This window comes from Corylus avellana, chromosome 7 (assembly GCF_965113065.1).
Source record: "Corylus avellana chromosome 7, dhCorAvel1.hap1.2, whole genome shotgun sequence".
Classification (NCBI taxonomy): domain Eukaryota; kingdom Viridiplantae; phylum Streptophyta; class Magnoliopsida; order Fagales; family Betulaceae; genus Corylus; species Corylus avellana.
The window spans coordinates 9,227,192-9,246,893 of record NC_142496.1 but is presented as its reverse complement, the minus strand read 5'-3'; the positions used below and the strand labels follow the sequence as shown (position 1 = coordinate 9,246,893).

The following is a 19,702-nucleotide window of genomic DNA, read 5'->3' as shown; positions in this document are numbered from 1 at the left end:
CTACAGTGCTACTCCTCCCTCACCTGTCCCCCATGATTGTTATTGTTGTCAAATAAGGGTTCGGATAGGATCGAGGGTATTTTGAGGGTCATGTTTATGTCTGCGTTCCTTGCATAAAGGGTTAGAGAAAGGGTTAGTATAGAGTTACAGAGTTTTGTAATCAGGGCATGCTCTCTGTCTGCTTCCTCTATTTTGGTGATTGAACTGCTTTATACAGAAGAAGAAGACTGAGTCAGTTTTTTGGGCCATGAATCGAATACCTATCAAGTTTGCCTGATATACAAAAATGCCAAAAGACGAAATGAAGAATAAGATAAGAAGTTGTTTATTTTCTTCTTGTTGTTTTAGTATGCACATAACCATGGGAAGCACATAGTTTATACCTCAAATAGCCCGATGTCAAGGAGAAGTTTCCAACATATTTGAACAAAAAAAATATATAATATAAATGAATGATTGATTTGTTTGCGTTTTTATTTTTTACCTCTTATTTTGAGAGAACAAGTCAAAGCCCATTGTTTTTGGCAGCACCCGAAGCTTCAAGGATGATTAGTTAAATTGGATGCGTTCCTTTTTCTCCTAAGAGTAAGCATTACAACTGAACCAGTAATCATGCTCAATTTATTGTTAAAATATTGATCAAATGATTAGATTTATATATTTTCATCAGTTTAAGTTTTTGGGATTAACCGTGATTTAACATAATATCATAGTAAATGTCTTAAATTCAAACTCTACTCCGTCATTCACTTCCCCAATTCATTTAAATATTCCACATGTTACAAACTAGCCATGTTATGCCGAACTAAAAATAAGATGCAGCCTTCTCCTAGAACACAAAAAGCACAATATTGATCTTAACAAATTAAGAGAGTGTTTAACAGAAAATATATCGTTTAAAAGTGCGTTTTTAAAAAAATTGCCTTAAACAGATCGTAAGCCAAACTCTTGACAGAAATATATATATATATATATATATATATAGAGAGAGAGAGAGAGAGTATTGATGATGCTTAGCACAAAAGATATGATCCCCCCATTCAAGGTGGAAAAGACAAAGATAGTTGGAGGTGGGAGGGCTCAAGTGGTGTGTAAGCCCACCCAGTCCCTTTCACAATCTCTTCATTGTTGCTGGCTTCGATTCATCCACATGCCACTGCCCAGCAATCAACAGGACTTTGTCATAGTGGTAAAGTGGCAATTTTTCATTAAATTTTTGTAATGTTGAGGTTAATAGGGCTACCTGCCCAACCAGTCTCTTTCACTCCCCCTTGTGCTCCCTAATTACTCCTTTTTTTTTTTCTTTTTTTTTTTTAAATGCTGAATAGGGGCTCTGGGACTTTTATTTATGGCTGACCCAAATTTGTTGGTCAGTGGGCCTTTGAAATGAAATAGGCAGTAGCATTGGATGGATTTGAGAGAGTTGTATCTAGAATGACGGCCAGTTATTGTGTTGTGAAATGACAGACAAATGAGAGAGTTGTATCTAGATTCTACCTTACTGTACTGATACTTCTAAGCAGTCTACAATGAGAAGCAACTAGAACCGGCTAGATTATGTTAATACAATGACTATGCACGTGTTGATCTTATGGTCAGTTTATAAGTGTGAAGAAAAATCTCACCATAACATGTTTAGTTTTCAATTTAAAAACTTTAAAAGACAATTAAAAGTTAGAGTGACACGTTGTTAATGATGACGGCACAACCTCTGATACTTAAGTCAATAAATATATTAAAGTAAGGTGATATGAGATCAAAAGAAATAGATAATACAACGTACTAGTATTTCGTCTCCTACCGGCGTTATATAGGTTAGGTCTTAATTAATTTGGTCGTACGCCTGTATGAGGCGATTGTCGTCGATCAGCCATCGATTTGGCCTTTGATCATGCTAGAGACTGTAATCCACCTTACTTGTGGTGCTGTGGTAGATTTTGCCTTTATCGAAAACTCAACGAATCCTGCCTTTTTGATAGGGGTTGAGGGGTCATTTTCCCTTTTGTAGGCTGCCTGGAGAATAGGTGCCTAAATAGGGATCTTCCCTCCTAGACTTGCGCTCCATACAATATTAGGTTTTGGTGGGCTTGCTAACCCGTTGGGGCCTATGTTTGGGCCGACCTGGTACCGCCTTCAGACATGTGGAGCCTATAGGAGTTGATTGGGCTAAGCCTTAATTGTAACCGTCCCTTATGTTAAAATAATGATTAAATGATTAAATTTACATCTTCCTATCAGTTTAAGCTTTTAGGACAAGTGATAATTTAACATGGTATCAGAGCCAAAGTCCTGTGATTGTTGGGCTGGAAGTTTGAGTCCACATATGCGGAAGAGTGTTAAAGTAATGATTAAGTGATTAAATTTACTTATTCTTATTAGTTTAAACTTTTGGGACAAGTGATAATTTAACACCTTATTCTCTTGAGCTACTTGTGCCTGCCAATAAAAATTTAGAGAAATTATGGACGCCCATTCCAAATTATAACCCTACTCTATACTCCATGAGCCTAATGCTTCGCTTAGTAAGAAACAAATCGTTGCAGCAATACAATTGTACTCAAGAGGAACCAGAGATTGGAATAAAAATTATGAAAAAAAAAAAAAAAACATAAATCAAATATCTAAGATAATAACGTAACATTTTTGGTTAAATCAATAAAGCCCATGCTGTCTGGTTACATCACAAAAGGTTGGATTTACTCCTTTATTTTTCTCCCTTCTCCTTTGTGGGGTCATCTGACTCTACAAAGTCCCTTGAGTGTACCATGTGCTGATGTGCTTGCTACCTTTTTATTCCACAGCAGCAGCCTTGATCATTCTTCTTTTGGTCAGCTCAAATCCCTTATTGAAAACTGTAGTTAAAATGCTAAAGTGAACTAATTAAAGCTACCCTTGTCTATATCTTCATGTTCCTTGCTTTGTCTTTCATCTTTCCCTTTCACTATTGATGAAATCATGTGCATAGCCAACCCATCTAAACTCTCCTTTCATGGATTCCATCTCTCCAAAATCCATGCCACCCACATGTAATTACCGAGATTTGCAGGGCCGCTTTGATTGTTTTTTTTACATTATTTACAAAAGGGTGTCAAGGATATTCATCATCTTGTGCAGTCATGCACATTCATTGTCTAGTCAGGAAGCAACTTAGCAATATAATATGGTGGGTCAGTGTGCTGGGAAGAAAAGTGTTGAGGAATCTCTTTGTAATTTACCTTCCAAAACTTTCACTTTGCTCATCTTCTCTTCACACCAGTGCATTTGTTCTTCACCTATGTCACTCATTCTCATAACCCTAGACACCACTTTCAGGTCTATTAGACCCATCAATATCTCCATCTCTTCATTTGCATTCAATTTTCTTTTTCGCAAGCATTTTCGAACACGCCGAAGATCTTTGAGCTTCATCTTCTTCTGCAGATGCAGTTAGTGTGAATATGTTAATTAATTAGAAGTTTGGACAAAAAAGGTTGTCCTTTTGAGGATTATTGCTCTAAAATCAAATGTAGGCTTACTTTTTTATTAACTTTCTTCATCAGCTGGAGAAGAGTTGGATCAACTGAACCTCTTCTGCCTCTCCTGAAAAATGCTGATATCAGCTGGCATGGTTTTTCCCTGTCAGCCTTGAGAAAATGCATGAAAGTTCGGATTCCTTCTTCCATTATCATCAGAAATTCTGGCGATGAAATTCTTGATCCAAAATCAAACTCCTTCTCATCATCTTCCGAATCTTAAAAACACATTCAAACATTCATCTTCAAAATATGTAATAAAAAGGAATTCCTATCAGTTAAATAAAAACGTGAGTTGCTTCATAATTTTAATGGTTCATAAAATGCACTTTAACATTTAAAATCGTACGTTTTTCTAAACATAACCCATTGTCTACGATTTTAAAAAACAGATTTTTCTGCTTTTGGTTTACAAAGTCGTAATGTCAAACGCACTCTAAAAGTACCTCGGTATTCCGGCACCAGAAGCAATTTTGGTGCCAAAAGCCTCATCCTGGCATAAACCTCAGGTCTTCGGCCTTGCTCATAAGGTTCATTCTCTATATATCGCTGCAAAAGAACCTGGAATTGCTGAAACTCTTGGGCGACATTGGCAGGACAGCCGGGGTCAGGATCACGGCGTGAAGCTCTCTTCTGTTGAAAATTCTTGTAGTTCCAATTGAGAGCTTCCCATGTTAAGCAAATCTGAGCCACATAGGCTGCCTCCAGTTCACGATATGGGTTCTGTCGCCGGACATCTGACGGCCGTTTGTTTGCCGTCGCAAACTTATGAACAAGCCTCTCCGATATTGATCTTGGACACACTTGAATCGACCTAAGTGACTCTGCAATTTGGTTGCTATATGATTACTATAAATTTAACTTAAATTTTCCTAAACATAGCATTAAACAACAAAACAATTAAACCCAACGGGTTGGCTCGAGTGCTTCATGTATTTATTATTTGTAACTCTGTTCTTTTGAGTTCTTGTAACTCTAAACTCTTGAGTTCTGGGAATCTAGTATGGTGAAATTCTGGATACCCGGTTAAAAGTAAAAGAAAAAAAGAAAAAACGGTTTGAAAGGGGAAATACCTGTTTCATGTAGCTTTTGTGCACTGATTCTGTCAAGGAACATCATTTCTTCATCGTATTTCTGAAAGACTGTGTAGGATTCCCACTTGGGGCAACTCCTGCGGGAAGAAGAAGAAAATGGATCCTGATCAGTCCCGGAATCCCTGCAATTAATGGAGCTTCTCCACTCGGATGAGCTCTTGGATGTGGAGCCAACGGTGCAGGAGTCACCAAAGATCTCATCGTCATTTTCTTGAGCTACAAGCTTCTTTTTCTCCAACTTGGCTGGTGCAATAGTAAAGAATTTCTCGTCCTCGAAGAAATTTGTCTCTGCCTTCTTGTCTTCATTGCGAAAGTGATCATCTTCTGCAGCAACATAAGCAACATCATGAGATCATTGAGTGGGAAGTATTGCAAGTACTACTGCAACATGTGAAGAATGTAACAAACTTTGATGCTAGACATGATGCAGTTTACCGTGACAGTTTTTGTCGTTGTCTATAGTTGTTTTTGGCATGGTGGGGCCGCCATGATTTGGAACAGAGCTGAAAGCAGAGTCATCAGAATCTCTTGGAGGGATTTCCTCATCTTCAAACATGTCATCACCTTCGAGTGAGTCATCAACAGAGAGAATTTCAGGGGCATAATCCTCATCTGGGTCTTCATTTATGCTCATGAATTCTTGAGAAAGAGATTGATTCCTCTGAGGGTGGCTGTTTGGTTGAAAAAACAGAGCTTCACTGCCATGAACGATGTCGGCCACCAGATGATCTTGATCAAGGCACTCAACATGAAAACGCCTTTCTTCTTGATCTTCCTGTGCTTCTTCTTCTTCCTCATCATCCGAGAACAAGTTATACTCGTATCCATTTTGTTTTCTGCAACACAAATATACAAAAAACTTAATAAAAAAAAAAGGAAAAAAAAAAAAGGCAAGCAAATGAATACACTGGAAAATGAAAAGAAGACCTGAAAAAGGTTGGATTGCTGCCAAGAAAATGGAAGAGCTTGGCAAGCAAAAGGGTGGAGCAGTAGAAGAAGAGGAAGAGAAGAAGGAAGGAGCTTGAGACATTGCAGAAAAGCCTAACAAGAGCTTCTTCTTTCGAACATGGCATTTTCTTTGTTGCTGCAGCTTCAAAATGAGTTCCCAAGAGGCACCCCTTCACAAAGCAAAGCAGGCTCCTAGAAAAAGGTGCCCTCAGGTTGCTTTCGTGCCATCTCTCCCTTGTAGGTCAAAATGATCCCTTTCTTTCCAATATACAAAATGTCAAATATGTCCTGCAATGTTAACTTTACCTTAATCATCTTCAAATCATTATATATATATATATATATATATATATATATATATATAAGAAGTAGACATTAAACATGGTTTTAGGAGAAAAAGAAGGCATAATTAACGGATGGGTCAGTTAATTTTATATGTGAAATTTAGTTTTAATACATTATGTAATGCATCATACTTTCTTATTTTTAACCATTTTTGTTCCAAAATTCAGTATAATTTGCTGTACTCCTTTTGTGCTTGACTCTATAGATTTTATAGTTAACTTTTGTGGATTATTTGCACTGGTTAAGTTACTCAATCAATTACATTCTTTTTTGGATTATTATCTATGACTCAATTAAGATAGACAGATGATTAGCTCAGAAAAAAACAAAAAAAAACAAAAAAAAATTGTGATAGATTATTAGAAATAAGTCTATGACATTTAACCGATATTCCCAGCTCTAGGCAATACGTCAACCCAATGAGAGTTGGAATTTTATGAGGAAACTTCATATACTCCCAAATCTTTCATTATTTTCGTAATCATACCCTTAAACTTTAAAAAGTGTCAATATCGAGTCGCCATATTTTTAAAGTTTGCAATATCACCCATTCGTTAGGGTTTTTTGTTCAATCCTAACCAAAGACGCTGAAATACCCAAAATGTTTTCAAAATTAAAGAAATTTTATAAATTTTATAGGGGGTTAAGGGGCATTTCACCTGTCAACCGCTTGATTTAACTCTAAATACTAATGGTAGATATGACCTTACAAACTTTTGAAAGATGGCGACCCGATATTGACACTTTTTAAAGTTTAAAAGTATAATTGCAAAAGTAAAAAAAGATTTGAAACTAAGGAAAATTTCTCTTAATTTAATTTGAAATGAGCTGCATTGTGTATGGTTAAACAAACCAGGAGGAATCATCTTTAATACTCTTTGCATGCTTTAAAAGTACAGAAACCTTGTATTAAATGGGAAATTAAAGTATAAAATCCTACTCCACAACAAAGGTCCTATCCCATCCAAAAAGATATAAATAAATAAATAAATGAAAATGAGACTAAAACCAAGTTACAAGCATTGGTAAACATATATGGATTCTTTCTGCTTTACAAAAGAAATATTAAAATAATAATATATCAATAAAAATTTGAAGAGGGATGACATTACATTTACATGGATCAATTTAATATGGGCTTGAGGGTATTCTTTGCCTCCTAATGAAACAAAGAGCCTTTTTAAAAAGTTGAGGGTGAAGTTGTCAATTGGGGCTTCTTTTTTGATATCTTCTTACTTCCTCCTTCTCTTTAACTTTGTCGCTAAGCTTTCTCAGCAGCCTGTGCTCTAAATTGGATTTATCCATTTAATGGCACACATTATCCGCCATTTATTAATCTTAGACCAAAAATTGTTATATACCATATTTTTATTTTACAATTATTGAATAATGTTGATGTGACGATCCAAATCAATGTTTAGATTTTATTTTTTTTAAAACATTAACTCATGTTGTTGTGAGATAATTGCACGTAAAAATATAATTCATAATATTACTCATAGTTAAGGGTGGCAATTCGTGTTCGCATGTTAGGTTTGAGTCGTGTCGAGACATGAGTATAAGACTATAGAGGTCAACTTTAATCGGACCCATTTAATTAAAAGGGTCAAACACTTCAACTCTAATCCTCTAATTTTGTATTGGATTCATGAGTCGTGTTAAAAATTGTCAGCTTTGCTCATAGTAGACTAAATATTTTACATTATCCATTACTCCAACTCATTTGTAGTGAATGCTTACCATATGGGTAAGGGAATTGGACCAGTAACTTGAGCCCGGCCCACTCTCAGGTCCAACCGTTAAAAAAAGTCAATGGGTCTTTGCTGATTAAGAGGATTCTTGTTGTGTAGTCGATTCTTTGAATTTGAAAAAGAAAATAAATAAATAAAGACAAAAAATCTTATTTTTTTGAACTCTTTAGTCCAAGAAGATGTGGCCCCTTCTCTTTCTAGGAAGGATTTGGGAGAAAGTGGCATCCAAGAAAACAATGAAGGAGCCCGTCAAATGTATAAATAATGGTTTTTTTTTTTTTTTTTTTCAAAAAAATTAAAATAATAAAATAATAATAAAAAAAAATCACGGCCGGCGTGCTTCACTGTTGAAGCACGCCGGGCGTGGTCAATATCTTTACCCTAAATAATGATACGGGGTAGGGAGTAATGATCTACGCTACGCGGCGTGCGTGAACAGTAACGCACGCCGCTGACGTGGCACATGCCACGTCGTAGCCTCTGTTTTTTTTTTTTTTTTTTTTTTTTTAAAAAAAAATATCAAAACAGAGGCACGGCTTCGACAGCATTTCCCCCCACCCAAAAAATTTCCCCCCAAACCCATTTTCCCTCCACCTCCACCCAATTTCTCTCTCCACCGGCGCCGGCGCCGGCTCCGGTATCCCACTGAAACCGGCGAAGTCGTCTGCTCTCCCCCACCGTCGACCGAGCCCAGATAGAGAGACACGATCGTCTTCCCCCCACCCCAAAAAATTTCCCCCCACCCTCCACGGCTCCACCCCATTCTCCCTCCACCGAAAACTCTCTCCACCGGCGCCGTGATCTCCTCTCCCCCACCGTCGACCGACCCCTTTCCTTTCTCCATTTTTCCTCCCCAACCCCTTTTCTCCACCGTGCGTCCTCTCCTCTCCTCTCCCCTCCCCACCGTCACCGCCGCCGACGACCACCTCCACTGCCCTCCATCAGCTCCGGCCGGAACCCATTCCCACGAGAGGCAGCTTTTTAGCTCTTCTCCCAAAACCCTAATTTTTCTGAAACCCAAAATGCTCCCCACTCCGACATCTTCATCACTGCCTACGACTACTACCTCCACTACCACAATGGAACCAACAATGGGCTCCACAAACGCCTGGAAGGCCACCGACACAGTTCGTTCTGCAAGCCGCAGCTCGACAGATACGGCCCCGCGTCCACCTGCTGCTACCCCCAGTCGTGGCCAATCCCCTTCGGTCACTCCTCCATCAGTTGCTGCCCCAAATTGTGGTAAGCTGACACTCCGCAAAATTTTTTCACTTTGAACACTAATCCTCATAAATTGTGATTGTAATTGTAATGGGTGGGTTGAGTTTAATGTGCTGGAAATGCAGAATTTACTTTGCTTCTTATGGACCTTGTCTGAAAGTTTGTTTTGTTGATGATATGTTGCAGATTTTTTGTGGTTTGTTTATGGTTTTTAGGATAATATGTTTCCTCTGTAAGGGTGTTGCTGCAGATTTTATATGTGGCTTGTTTGAGGATAGGGTATTTTTCCTCTGTTTTGTTGGTTTTTGTTTGTGATTTTAGGCTATTGTTTAACCCTCTGTAAGGGTTTGGTTTAATTGTTTTGGGCTGTTGGCTAGAGGTTTTCTGCTGTTTGTTGTTTTTTGGACTCCTGAATTTGGCTGTTTTCAGTCTGTTAATCAGGCTTGTATTAGTTGTTGATGTGTTCTTGGTTTGTTCTCCTCTTTCTTAGTTTAGATGTGTGTAGTATATTCTTTGTTTCGTTTTTGCTTGCTAATTTTTTTATACAAGTTTGCAGTGAGGATGACAAAGATGAGGTAGTCTGGAATGTGCAGTGCCATTATGCCCTAGCTAAAATAAAGAATTGCATATTTAGTTTGGGAGATTGTGCATATATAAAGGTAAAAGCACTTTAATACACGGGAGAATCCATTAAACATGGATGTTTGGAATAATGCAATTCCTTTTTAGCTTGGAGTCTCTAAAATAATGTAATTCTATGGACATGGAACTCGAAATGAGTTCTATCAGTCTGTTTCTAAAAGTTGTTCAGTTGCTAAATCAAAAATCTGACCAAAACTGATCAGATTTCAGTCATTTGAGTGATATTTTTTGTGGAAGAGTTGTTTTTAAGACCTCAACAATTCTGAGTTTGCTCAGCTAAATGTATGCTAGGCTTTCTGAAACAACTCTAGTACTGGGGTGGTTATAAACTGTGAGTTATTCCTTTAGGTGATTCAGTTCATATGTGTAGTAATGGGGAGCTTTATCGCCTCCTTAGCTGCATTTAGTTTTTTGTGACAATGGCTTAAAGGTTTGTCTTTATCTGAATTCTTGAATTTTGGGATGGATATCTTCTCTATGTATATTTTGGTTTATTTTCACTCATAGCTGATTTTGAAGAGAATAATTTATTTGACCGGTATGAAATAGTTGCCAGGGTTGTGAATGAGTCTGGCAAATTAGTCTTGAGTTTGATTCTTGTACCTTCGGTCTACCATTTAATAAAGCCCAATTTTTAATTAATCTGTGGAACTTCCAAACAAGTCCTTTTCTCGTGGAAAGTTGTTGTACATGCAAGATATGGAGTATTAAAGGTTTCAAAAGCATTTTTCACTCTATTCTTTGAGATCTTAGACTTTGGAAGAATAATTTTAGTAGGGAGCTAGGTGCGTCCTTCACCCATTTTCATGTGGGCAAGGGCAGACATCCAGATCTTCCACAGTTTGGTGAGCAGAGAGGGCCTCTTTAAAGGCAGCTTCCTTCTCTGCCTTCTATTTCAATAAAAAAAAAAAATAGAGATGCGTAAGTGGCTCTGGACATGCCTTACAGCATGGATTTTTTACCATGTTCCCCTTGATGTGGACACATTTAGGACATTAAGAAATATTTTATCTTTTGGAGTTGCTTTCTTGTTTCCTTGCTTTAAATAGGACTAGCTCAGGCTTGTAATTACCACATTTTGAAGGTACCTATTTGTAGAAATAAATTTTCTCTTTCTTGCAGCTTTTTGTTTTTGGCTCTTGCTTAGCCAAAGAGTAAGGTGGTGTTGCTGCAGATTTTATATGTGGCTTGTTTGAGGATAGGGTATTTTTCCTCTGTTTTGTTGGTTTTTGTTTGTGATTTTAGGCTATTGTTTAACCCTCTGTAAGGGTTTGGTTTAATTGTTTTGGGCTGTTGGCTAGAGGTTTTCTGCTGTTTGTTGTTTTTTGGACTCCTGAATTTGGCTGTTTTCAGTCTGTTAATCAGGCTTGTATTAGTTGTTGATGTGTTCTTGGTTTGTTTGTTAATGAAGTTGCTTATTCAAATTAATTGTATATTTATTGCTAGACTTACTTGAATCTGTTGAAAACTTTGATTTATTTGATGTGGTGCAAGTTACTGGGATGAGAATAAATTTTATATTAGATCTTATTATTGGTCATTGGACGGAGGCCTAGGGGTTTATTTTTCGAAATTGGTTTAAATTTGTAGTGTCATGAAAGTTTTATAGCTATTTTTATAAGTCAATATTGAAATCATGCTAAAACCAACCAAATTACTTTCATGAAAAAAATCCAGAAAGACATTAATCACCCCTCCAATATACTAAACAACGCAGCACATGACATGCATAAGCTATATAACTGGAGAAATCAGCCTAAACCCTTCAAAGCTAGTGACACTACAAAGGACAATCAAGATTGGGTAAATAAAACTTAAACCTAAAATGGCACATGTAACACTTCCATTATTGTCAACCTTTATATAGTGAGAGACAGAAGGTGGGGGTTGTTTTTCTACTTATGTTAAAAGGGCCTTACTGTATGTTTCTATAGAGATAGAAAGTGGAGTTTCCATATGTTTGTTTTATTCATTACTTTCGGGATAACGTGTTTGATAGTAAAGTATTTCTTTGGGACCGTAGGATTTCAATTTTTCTATTCTAAATTCTTAATAATGTCAACATGATGATTATCTTTCAGAGACAATGGGCAACCGTGACTCAGAAAGATTTCACAACTTGGTGGATATGTTTCTTCCAATAGCAGTGGCTGCAGCATTAAGCCATGAGCGTTGCATGGAGGTCATGCATGGTTTGGAGATGTTAATGCTGAAACACAGAGGCTCAAGTTTTGAATCCAGTCAACCTTCCTTTCACTGCAAATGTGCTACATTCTTTACACGTAATGAAGGTAGTGTGGCAACTCAAAGGAAGGTGCGACTATCAAAAAGGAAGGTGCTTATAGCTAAAAGGATTGTGGAACAAGCAAAAAAGAAACAACGGAATAAATTCCTTGCGAAACAGAAGAGAAGAAAAAATCAGGTTTCTCATTATTTTTCTTTCTTTACGTGTGCTTAATTATGCTTATTAAAATTGGTTTTGCATCCACAAAAATTTCATGCATATTGTAACACATTTGGTACTTTATTTAATTGAAGGCCTGTGAATCAATAGAAGAAGAAGGAATGAATACAAGTGAAGTTCCATTGAATTCGACAACTTGTATTCATCACGGTCGGGAAATTGGAACTGAAGATAGTGTAATGGCTCAGGTACACATTAAATTGTAGAAGCTCCATTGCCTTTGATTTATACATTTGTAAGTGTAAAAACTATTAAATGCTTGTAGGGTTCACAAGAAATCACAAAGCTTATTGCAGCTGGGACGGAGAAGTTGGCATTAGCACCTGATGGTGGTGGCACTTTTGATTGTGTAATGTTTTGCTTATAAGAACCTAGATTTTTTGTGTCTCTCTCCTAGTCTCAATATATATATATTTTTTTGTCCATTGTGAAAAGAAATTATTTACTTGCTTGTCTCCCATATTTTTTTTTAAAGCCTTTTATAATTTAGGCAAGTTTGTTTAATTTGCTAACTTATAAATTTGTTTTGCTGCAGGCTACAAGTTTCAACCTCTTCAACTAGGCGATTGAACATGCTGTTTTGTTTCTTTTTGAAAGCACTACTCTTTTTTGTTCAACTAGTGCTTTTAGTAGATGATACTACCTTTTGAGTATGTAGTTGTCTAATGGTAGTGTACAGTTTTTGTAGTATCAATTAGTTGGAATGGTGTATAGTTTTTGTAAGTATGGAATAGTTGGAATGGTGTATGGTTTTTGTAAGTACTGAACTTGTGGAATGATTTTTGTATGGTTTTATTAAGCGTTGAAAAGATGGACGCCACTTTCGACTACAAGAGGTACCTATCTATTTACCGTTCCTACCATGTATTTCCAAATCAATTATTGCAGTTATTTAGCATGTTTTGTTCTTTTTCATTTTTATATTGTTAAGGGTTAAGTGTTTTAAATTCTTGTAGGGATCTCATGAATGATGGAACATGTTGGAAGGTCTTGGAGCTTGGGGGCAGTGTTGTTGAAAGGGTGATGAATGAAGATTGATGGGTTTTTGCAGTTTTGGGGTTTGAATTTGATTTTAGCAGGATGTCATTGTGGCTGACCCATCGTCAAAAGTTGTTCTTTACTTTCTTTTGGTGACGTTAAAAAAAGGACTAGGTAATAAATATTGCTAACAGTCTTGGCCAATGGGATTTGCTTCGACTGTTTCATTTCTGTGTAGTAGAAGTGATTTGTCATCTTAAACAACAAAAGGAAAAAATAGCTTCTTTCTATGGATTTGTTGTTGTGCAACGTCTTTGAACTTAAATTAGTTAGGCTGTGAAAATCTAAAGGAAGTTTTTTGACCAAAAGATTGATAGTGGATATGTATGAGAATTTAGTTTTTATTTTTTATTTTTTATAATTAACTAAAGGTCAGATGCGAAGTTAAAAGTCTTGGGCTCTGAATGCTAAATAGTTCTTTGCAGATAGCTATAATCATTCACTGTCACATTCTAACTTTTTTTAGTTTTTGTTATTTTTTCTCTTTATGCTAGGGAAATCATTGGCTTCTCCTCTCTTGACCTTTGGTTCTGCAACACCCTTCTGCTTTTCCGCTGTGAGTACCAAACTACCAATTCATACATACCTTTGTTGAATAGGTGAAATTGAAATGAATTCAACTATGACCTCTTTAGCCTATATAAGAAGCTGATCTTACTTCAAAATGTAATCAATTTAGTAGATTGGAATCATTGCCATGTGTCATATATGTGCATGAGGAACAAAAGCTTTCAATCATATGTAATTTGGTTTGGACATTGAGTGACCTATGCCAAAATGTGCATGGCTTTAAGCTTTGGTTAGTCTTGGCTAGCCCTTCTCTTCCCTATCATTATCTTCTTTTCCATGTTGTTTCCGGTTGGCTTTGTAGCAGTTTTCGCTGCGAATTCACAAATTAGCAGCCCAATTTCCGTGCCCTCTCAATGCAAGATAGTCTCCATTAGTGAGTCTTCTAAAAATGTACTTTTTTTTTTTTGTGTGGTTTTGGTGCTTTGAATGCTTAGAAAATGCATGTTAGCAAAAGAAAATGTAATTTGTGCCTGATTTGACTTACATCTGGTTTGATGGGATGTAATTATGAACCATTTAATTTCCCTTAATTTTCTCGCGAACCAAACATAGGTTTTGCTGGTAGTGCTGAACAGCTGAAGGCCCATATGTGAAAATATTACTTTTAATAGTGTGCTGAATTATGAGAACTATTAAACTATGTTTTTGACAATGTCAGCAAAAGTTGAAACATCGGTGAACTTGTCAGATAATGAGAAATAGGGAAAGAGTTCAATTACATGTTTTTGAAACAAAGTATGATACAGTTGCACTGCTGTTACAGTGATATAAAGTTCTGTCGTGGTTTTGTTGAACCCATTTCTGATGACTGAGAGGAGGTTCTCCACCATATATCATACTGTGTTAAGTTGGGTTTTTGGGAAGGTTAACACAAGCCGTCTATTTGGAATTAGCTATGGAAACTATGTCAAATTGTTAATCTTGAAAAACAACTATAGTTGTAGGACGTTTGTTGTTCTTTGTTGTGGTTTCTTATGCAACTCTTAAAGTTTCAGTACACTTTTGATGTGGTGGTCATCTGCTGTCTTACGAAGTAAAGTGTAGCAGATGAACTTTATGTCTGTTGTATGTTTCCTGTTATTTTTTTTATTCTCTTTAAACCATTCTTGTGTTTGCGACTACCTCATTCTTTCTTCTTGATGATTGATGCACTTGCTCCATTTTCTCAAACCGCTGATGCTTTGCAACTAATTTTATTGGACATTTCACATGTCATGGCTTATCTTAAACTGATTTTTCAGCATGTAGATCTAAGATGAGACCTTAAGGATTGGACATGGGAACTGTGATACTTCACATTTGAACTTTTTGATCTATACAGCACTACTTTTTAATTCCATTGTCTCCATCCCGTAGATCTAAGATTAGATCTTAGGATTGGATGTGGAAACTGTGACACTATACATATGAACTTTTTGATATTTGCAGCACTAATTTTGATTAATGAGAGATAAGTGATTTTTCACCTTCTTGAAGAGGATCAAAGATAATATTGAAAAACAGAATTTCAGTTAATGCATTTAAATTTACCATAATCAATCTGTTCTGAAAATATGAACTCTGATTAGGTAAACACATGCGATATAGTTTATGACCATTTTGTTTCATTTTATTGTTTTGAGAATGTCATTACTTGTTACACTTTTGCTCTGTGTAAGTTTCATTTGATCAAGTATTTCATCTCATTTCAAAATTCTAAGCATCATGTGAGCTGTAATAAAGTATAATTTGCTTGAAGGTGTGGATCTTAGGTCCGCTAAGGCCTGTGAACTTGGACTGTTCAATTATAAAGCCAAGCATGTGTTTTACCCCCTTGAGAGAAGTAAGTTTTGGTGCCGTTATGACTACTATTGGGCTTCAATATTCAAGGTAATAGTAATGCATCCCCAAAGTGCCTTTTTTCTGTAATATTCTTCTTTTTAAGCATCATTTTACCAAGTAGGCACTGAAAGTAGCAACTATGAATTCATGTTCATAGTATTACGATTTACTTGAACTGGTTCTATATTCTATGTTTTGGACATTTTAGCTGAGTAAGGAATCATGGTTTCTTCACTTTCTTGTGAGTTTTCGAAATGGGTGTGAGCTAAAATGAGGAACTTTATGTTAGTTTTTGTGCTATTTGATACAGGTAAAGATTATTGGGGTGGAGCCCTCTGATGCAAATGCAATGGCATTATCTTTACATCACGGTCAACGAGTGATATTATACCAGGTTGGAGGTTTTGCAGATGGTGTTGCTGTCAAAGAAGTTGGTGAAGAACCTTTCCGCATATGCAAGGAATTGGTAGATGGTGTAGTCCTTGTAAGCCGTGACGCTTTATGTGCCTCAATAAAGGTGAGGCTACTTTCTTGTTTTAGATTGTGTACAAGCTTCTTTGTTTCTAAATAATGGTTATGCATTGAAGTTTGTAACCGTGTAAGATAGTGTGGTAGATGAAACTCTGTGTTCTACATTTTAATAGAGAGCTTAAACCCTCAAAAAGATACATGGCAGTTCAACTCTTAGGATTTGCTTTTCTGATTTCTTTGTTCTCTTTTCTGTTTCGTCTTAGGCGTTCTCTTGTATATTCCCTTTGTACTAGGGTTGCGCCCCTCTGCTCTTTTTGATATACAATATTACTTATAAAAAAAGGATTTGTAATCTTATTGCATGTTACAGGACATGTTTGAGGAGAAAAGGAGCATTTTAGAACCAGCAGGTGCTCTTTCCCTTGCTGGAGCTGAAGCATACTGCAAATATTATGGCCTCAAGGGGGAAAATGTTGTAGCTATAACTAGTGGAGCGAACATGAATTTCGATAAACTGAGAGTGGTGACTGAACTAGCTAATGTTGGTCGGCAACAGGAGGCTGTGCTTGCAACGGTTTTGCCTGAGGAGCCTGGTAGCTTCAAACGATTTTGTGAACTGGTATGTCAATATAGCCTTAAATCAAGTTTTCTTGCAGAATAGCTTTCTTCTCCACGACATGTTATGAATACTAGCCTATGGTGCAGTTTTCTTTTTTTTTTTAAAAAAAAATTATAATGTAAAAGCTCTATTGGAAAGCTATTGGAAATCATTTAACTAAATCAAAACAACCAAAGAATGCCCTTCAAATTCTTCAATTCAAATACTTATACATAGCTTCTATTAGAGTAAACAGCATTTACCCACAACCTAGAAGAATCTCAATCTCCTTCCTCTCGATCTCTTCAATGCAATGCTCCATTGTACTCTGTTTTTGTAAATTACTTTTCATCTATAATATGCCTCATGTGCTAATATAGTATAGGCCTTTCCTAGAGTTCCTAACTACTTAGCAAAAATCACATATAATTATTACATCACTTTATTTTCATAAAATCAACATTCAGATAGATCATCAGCAAAGGAAGTGTCGTAATTACCGCAAAAAGGGATAGAAAAATCCAGAAACTCCCTTTTGATTGATGAGACGTGGAATACATAAGGATATAAAAAATTACCCAAAAAAGGATTTCGAAAGTGGTCTTTGATTCTTAATTCATTTTTATGATAGAAAAATGGATGACCGAAATTACCAAGGGGAAGATCAATGTGAACTTGCATCATTTCCTCACATTTGATTGGAAACCAAATGAAGGATAATGAGACCCAAAAAAAAAAAGAAAGGTGACTAAAGAATGTGTGTACTGTAATTATGAAGATTTTCAAGTTTATGTTGTTACTTATCAAGAAATTTTTTTTGGAGGAGACTTGTCAAATAAAAGAAAGTGTAGCTTGAATGATTATCAGTGTGTCGACTTTGTTCTCAGCCTTGAAGGCTGGTTACAGGGCTCAAGCATTTCATACTCTCTTGTATCAGAATTTCCTTAGAACTTGTAATATACTTGAGTCAATTCAGACTACTAAATTCCTTTTAATCTAAGCTCACAAAAGACTTTCAGTACAGTTGGATCACCAAAATTATTCCATCTCAAATAGTCACAATCAATCAGAACACCAGATTATCAATAGTATGAGCAAACAAAACCAAAAGCTTACAAACAAACTAACCAAAAAGCAGAAACGCAGCTATGGAAGAATGTGGACTGGTTCTGTGAGTGCTTCCCTGTATCAACTTCAGTTCATGAAGCTCCAAAGATGCATAGCAGCTGTCACAACACCAGCAGACATCAACACTCTTGGCCACAGTAGCTTAAAAACAAGAGCAGGGACATAAAACATAGTTTCAGCCAACACGCCACATTCTCCCCCAGAGTCCATGTCACGATAGAAGGATCCATTCCCTGGCCAGTCATGGTCATGGCTACCAATGTAGGGAGAAATCACCATTTGGCACATGAGACAAAGTAGTAGACAAATATATGCTCCAACATTAAGTAAATTATGATAAACCTTGCAATCATGTAATGCATGCACGGTTGACACAATTGACTCACATAGTCTAGAGTGGGAGCTTGTTTCTGGGTATGAGCTAGAGTGAGGAATTATGAATGATGAATATGTGAAATTTTTATTTGTGAAAGTCAGGCATGCAAGGATTCATGGTTTTTTCACTTTCTTGTGAGTTTTCGAAATGGGTGTGAGCTAAAATGAGGAACTTTATGTTAGTTTTTGTGCTATTTGATATTGGGGATGTGTGATTGGCTTCAGATTGAGTGCTGCTGCTGAGTTTTATTTTTTATTTTTTGTCCTATGCAGGTTGATGTGCAGCATGTGCTTATGTGTTGATTGTTGTGGGGCTTTACTCAGTGCTATGGGGAAAGCACAAAGAGAGCATGGAGAATAAAGAAGAGAAGATATCGAATGCTATAAAGGGTGCTCAAGTATGCAGTTTCAGGAATCAAAGATATTTGTAGAATGAGTTTTCTTTGTAGATTCTGGATAATGGTCCATGGAATTACAACTTCTTTAGTATGAAGTATGGGGTGAAGCTGGGTACAACAATACTAGTGTTGATAAAATGATGTTAAGAATTGAGCCTTTTCATATAGCTTTCGGAGCAAAAAAATTTAGAAATTCGACCATTCCATAAATTTGTGTAGTGTATACATTTTGAACCTTCCCTCACTTCTAATCGATTTGTTGCATATTGCTTTTATGTGATGGGATTTTTGATGGCTTGCATGAATGCCTGAGGCATTAAGTCCATTGATTTAGTGAGATTGACAGACCAATCTTTTACTTCATTACAACTTGTAGGACATAAGGATTGAGCTTTTTCTTGTCCTCTTAAAAGGATGGCATTATAATTAAGGAGAATGTGCAGGCTATTTTGTCAATTCTATCTTTCATAACAAAACAAAACAATTACAATAAATACTCCAGTATAAACTGGATCACAAGTACTCCAATCTAAAACTATACTTTTGAAGAACACCAACAGAAGTCATTAAATAGCATCTTCTACACAACCCAAAATTGCCTTTTATCTTTATCATGACTTCATCCACATATATGATCTTTTCATGCAGCTGCAGCAAGGTCTTTGGGCATGCTCTATGAAATTTCATAGTATCAAAGAAAGTAGTGGGTGATTTACCATCACTCCCACTGGTAAATCACCATGATCCACTTCTTCAAATTTTTCTGTTTTATTCCTTTTGCAGTTCTTCCATATTGTTTCTTTGACCCATTTGATTGTTCTCTCTGTTTTCTTGAAGTATTCTCACCCTGAACATTAATTAGTGTGTATTACACTTTATCAGCTTATGGGGTTTAGCGCTTTTTCTTTTTCAATTTGAAATTGAGTGATCCATTGCAAATTTTGATTGATCATCTATAATTTGTAATGTGAATTACTGACTTGCTGAATTTTCCATGGTCAGAACCCTTTTGATTGCAGAGAGCTTTTATAATTGTTCAATTGATCGGAGGAAAACATAACAAAGATTTTGGAACTTCAGAATTTTTTAAAAAAATTAAAAATTAGAACGCAGAAATTATGTATAGAAGTAATAGAAGCAGTGCATGTAAGTATATGCAATTATCTTTTTGTTATCGATATCTTGAAGAAATTTCTAAGTTTTGCATATAATTTGGATCATCCATTATATTCCTTTCGTTGACTTAATCTTTTATGTGGTTTATGCAAATGCTAATACACGTATCTTAAAAGAGTAAGATGGAATTCAATATTTTTTTGGCTTTTT

General features: G+C 36.2%; 3 protein-coding genes and 1 long non-coding RNA gene across 6 annotated transcripts; 3 read left to right on the top strand and 1 right to left on the bottom strand.

Annotated features, from left to right (window-relative positions):
• Nucleotides 1–2,618: 2,618 nt before the first annotated feature.
• Nucleotides 2,619–5,746, bottom strand: LOC132184691 (DNA ligase (DUF1666)). Its single transcript, XM_059598417.2, has 6 exons — nucleotides 5,534–5,746; nucleotides 5,042–5,442; nucleotides 4,586–4,930; nucleotides 3,959–4,336; nucleotides 3,516–3,730; nucleotides 2,619–3,414 (listed from the first exon to the last, which is right to left on the bottom strand). The coding sequence occupies exons 1-6, from the start codon at nucleotides 5,677–5,679 to the stop codon at nucleotides 3,169–3,171; spliced, it is 1,731 nt and encodes a 576-aa protein (XP_059454400.2). The 5' UTR covers nucleotides 5,680–5,746; the 3' UTR covers nucleotides 2,619–3,168.
• A 2,463-nt stretch (nucleotides 5,747–8,209) lies between these two features.
• LOC132175844 (uncharacterized) lies at nucleotides 8,210–13,089 on the top strand. The gene is made up of 6 exons (XM_088517992.1): nucleotides 8,210–8,892; nucleotides 11,595–11,935; nucleotides 12,052–12,165; nucleotides 12,243–12,326; nucleotides 12,513–12,813; nucleotides 12,934–13,089. Exons 1-5 carry the CDS (start codon nucleotides 8,673–8,675, stop codon nucleotides 12,537–12,539), a joined length of 786 nt encoding a protein of 261 aa, XP_088374118.1. The 5' UTR covers nucleotides 8,210–8,672; the 3' UTR covers nucleotides 12,540–12,813; nucleotides 12,934–13,089.
• A 413-nt stretch (nucleotides 13,090–13,502) lies between these two features.
• LOC132172898 (uncharacterized) lies at nucleotides 13,503–18,651 on the top strand. 3 transcript variants are annotated; one of them, XR_015912786.1, is made up of 3 exons: nucleotides 13,503–13,571; nucleotides 15,324–15,454; nucleotides 18,252–18,651. It is a non-coding gene; the product is annotated as an uncharacterized LOC132172898 (long non-coding RNA). The 3 variants fall into 3 exon arrangements; XR_015912785.1 differs by lacking the exon at nucleotides 13,503–13,571 and adding an exon at nucleotides 13,884–13,958; XR_015912784.1 differs by lacking the exon at nucleotides 13,503–13,571 and having other exon boundaries at nucleotides 14,714–15,454.
• On the top strand, nucleotides 15,661–17,769 carry LOC148584447 (threonine dehydratase biosynthetic, chloroplastic-like). Its single transcript, XM_088518112.1, has 4 exons — nucleotides 15,661–15,666; nucleotides 15,717–15,923; nucleotides 16,248–16,496; nucleotides 17,674–17,769. Exons 1-4 carry the CDS (start codon nucleotides 15,661–15,663, stop codon nucleotides 17,767–17,769), a joined length of 558 nt encoding a protein of 185 aa, XP_088374238.1.
• Nucleotides 18,652–19,702: the final 1,051 nt, after the last annotated feature.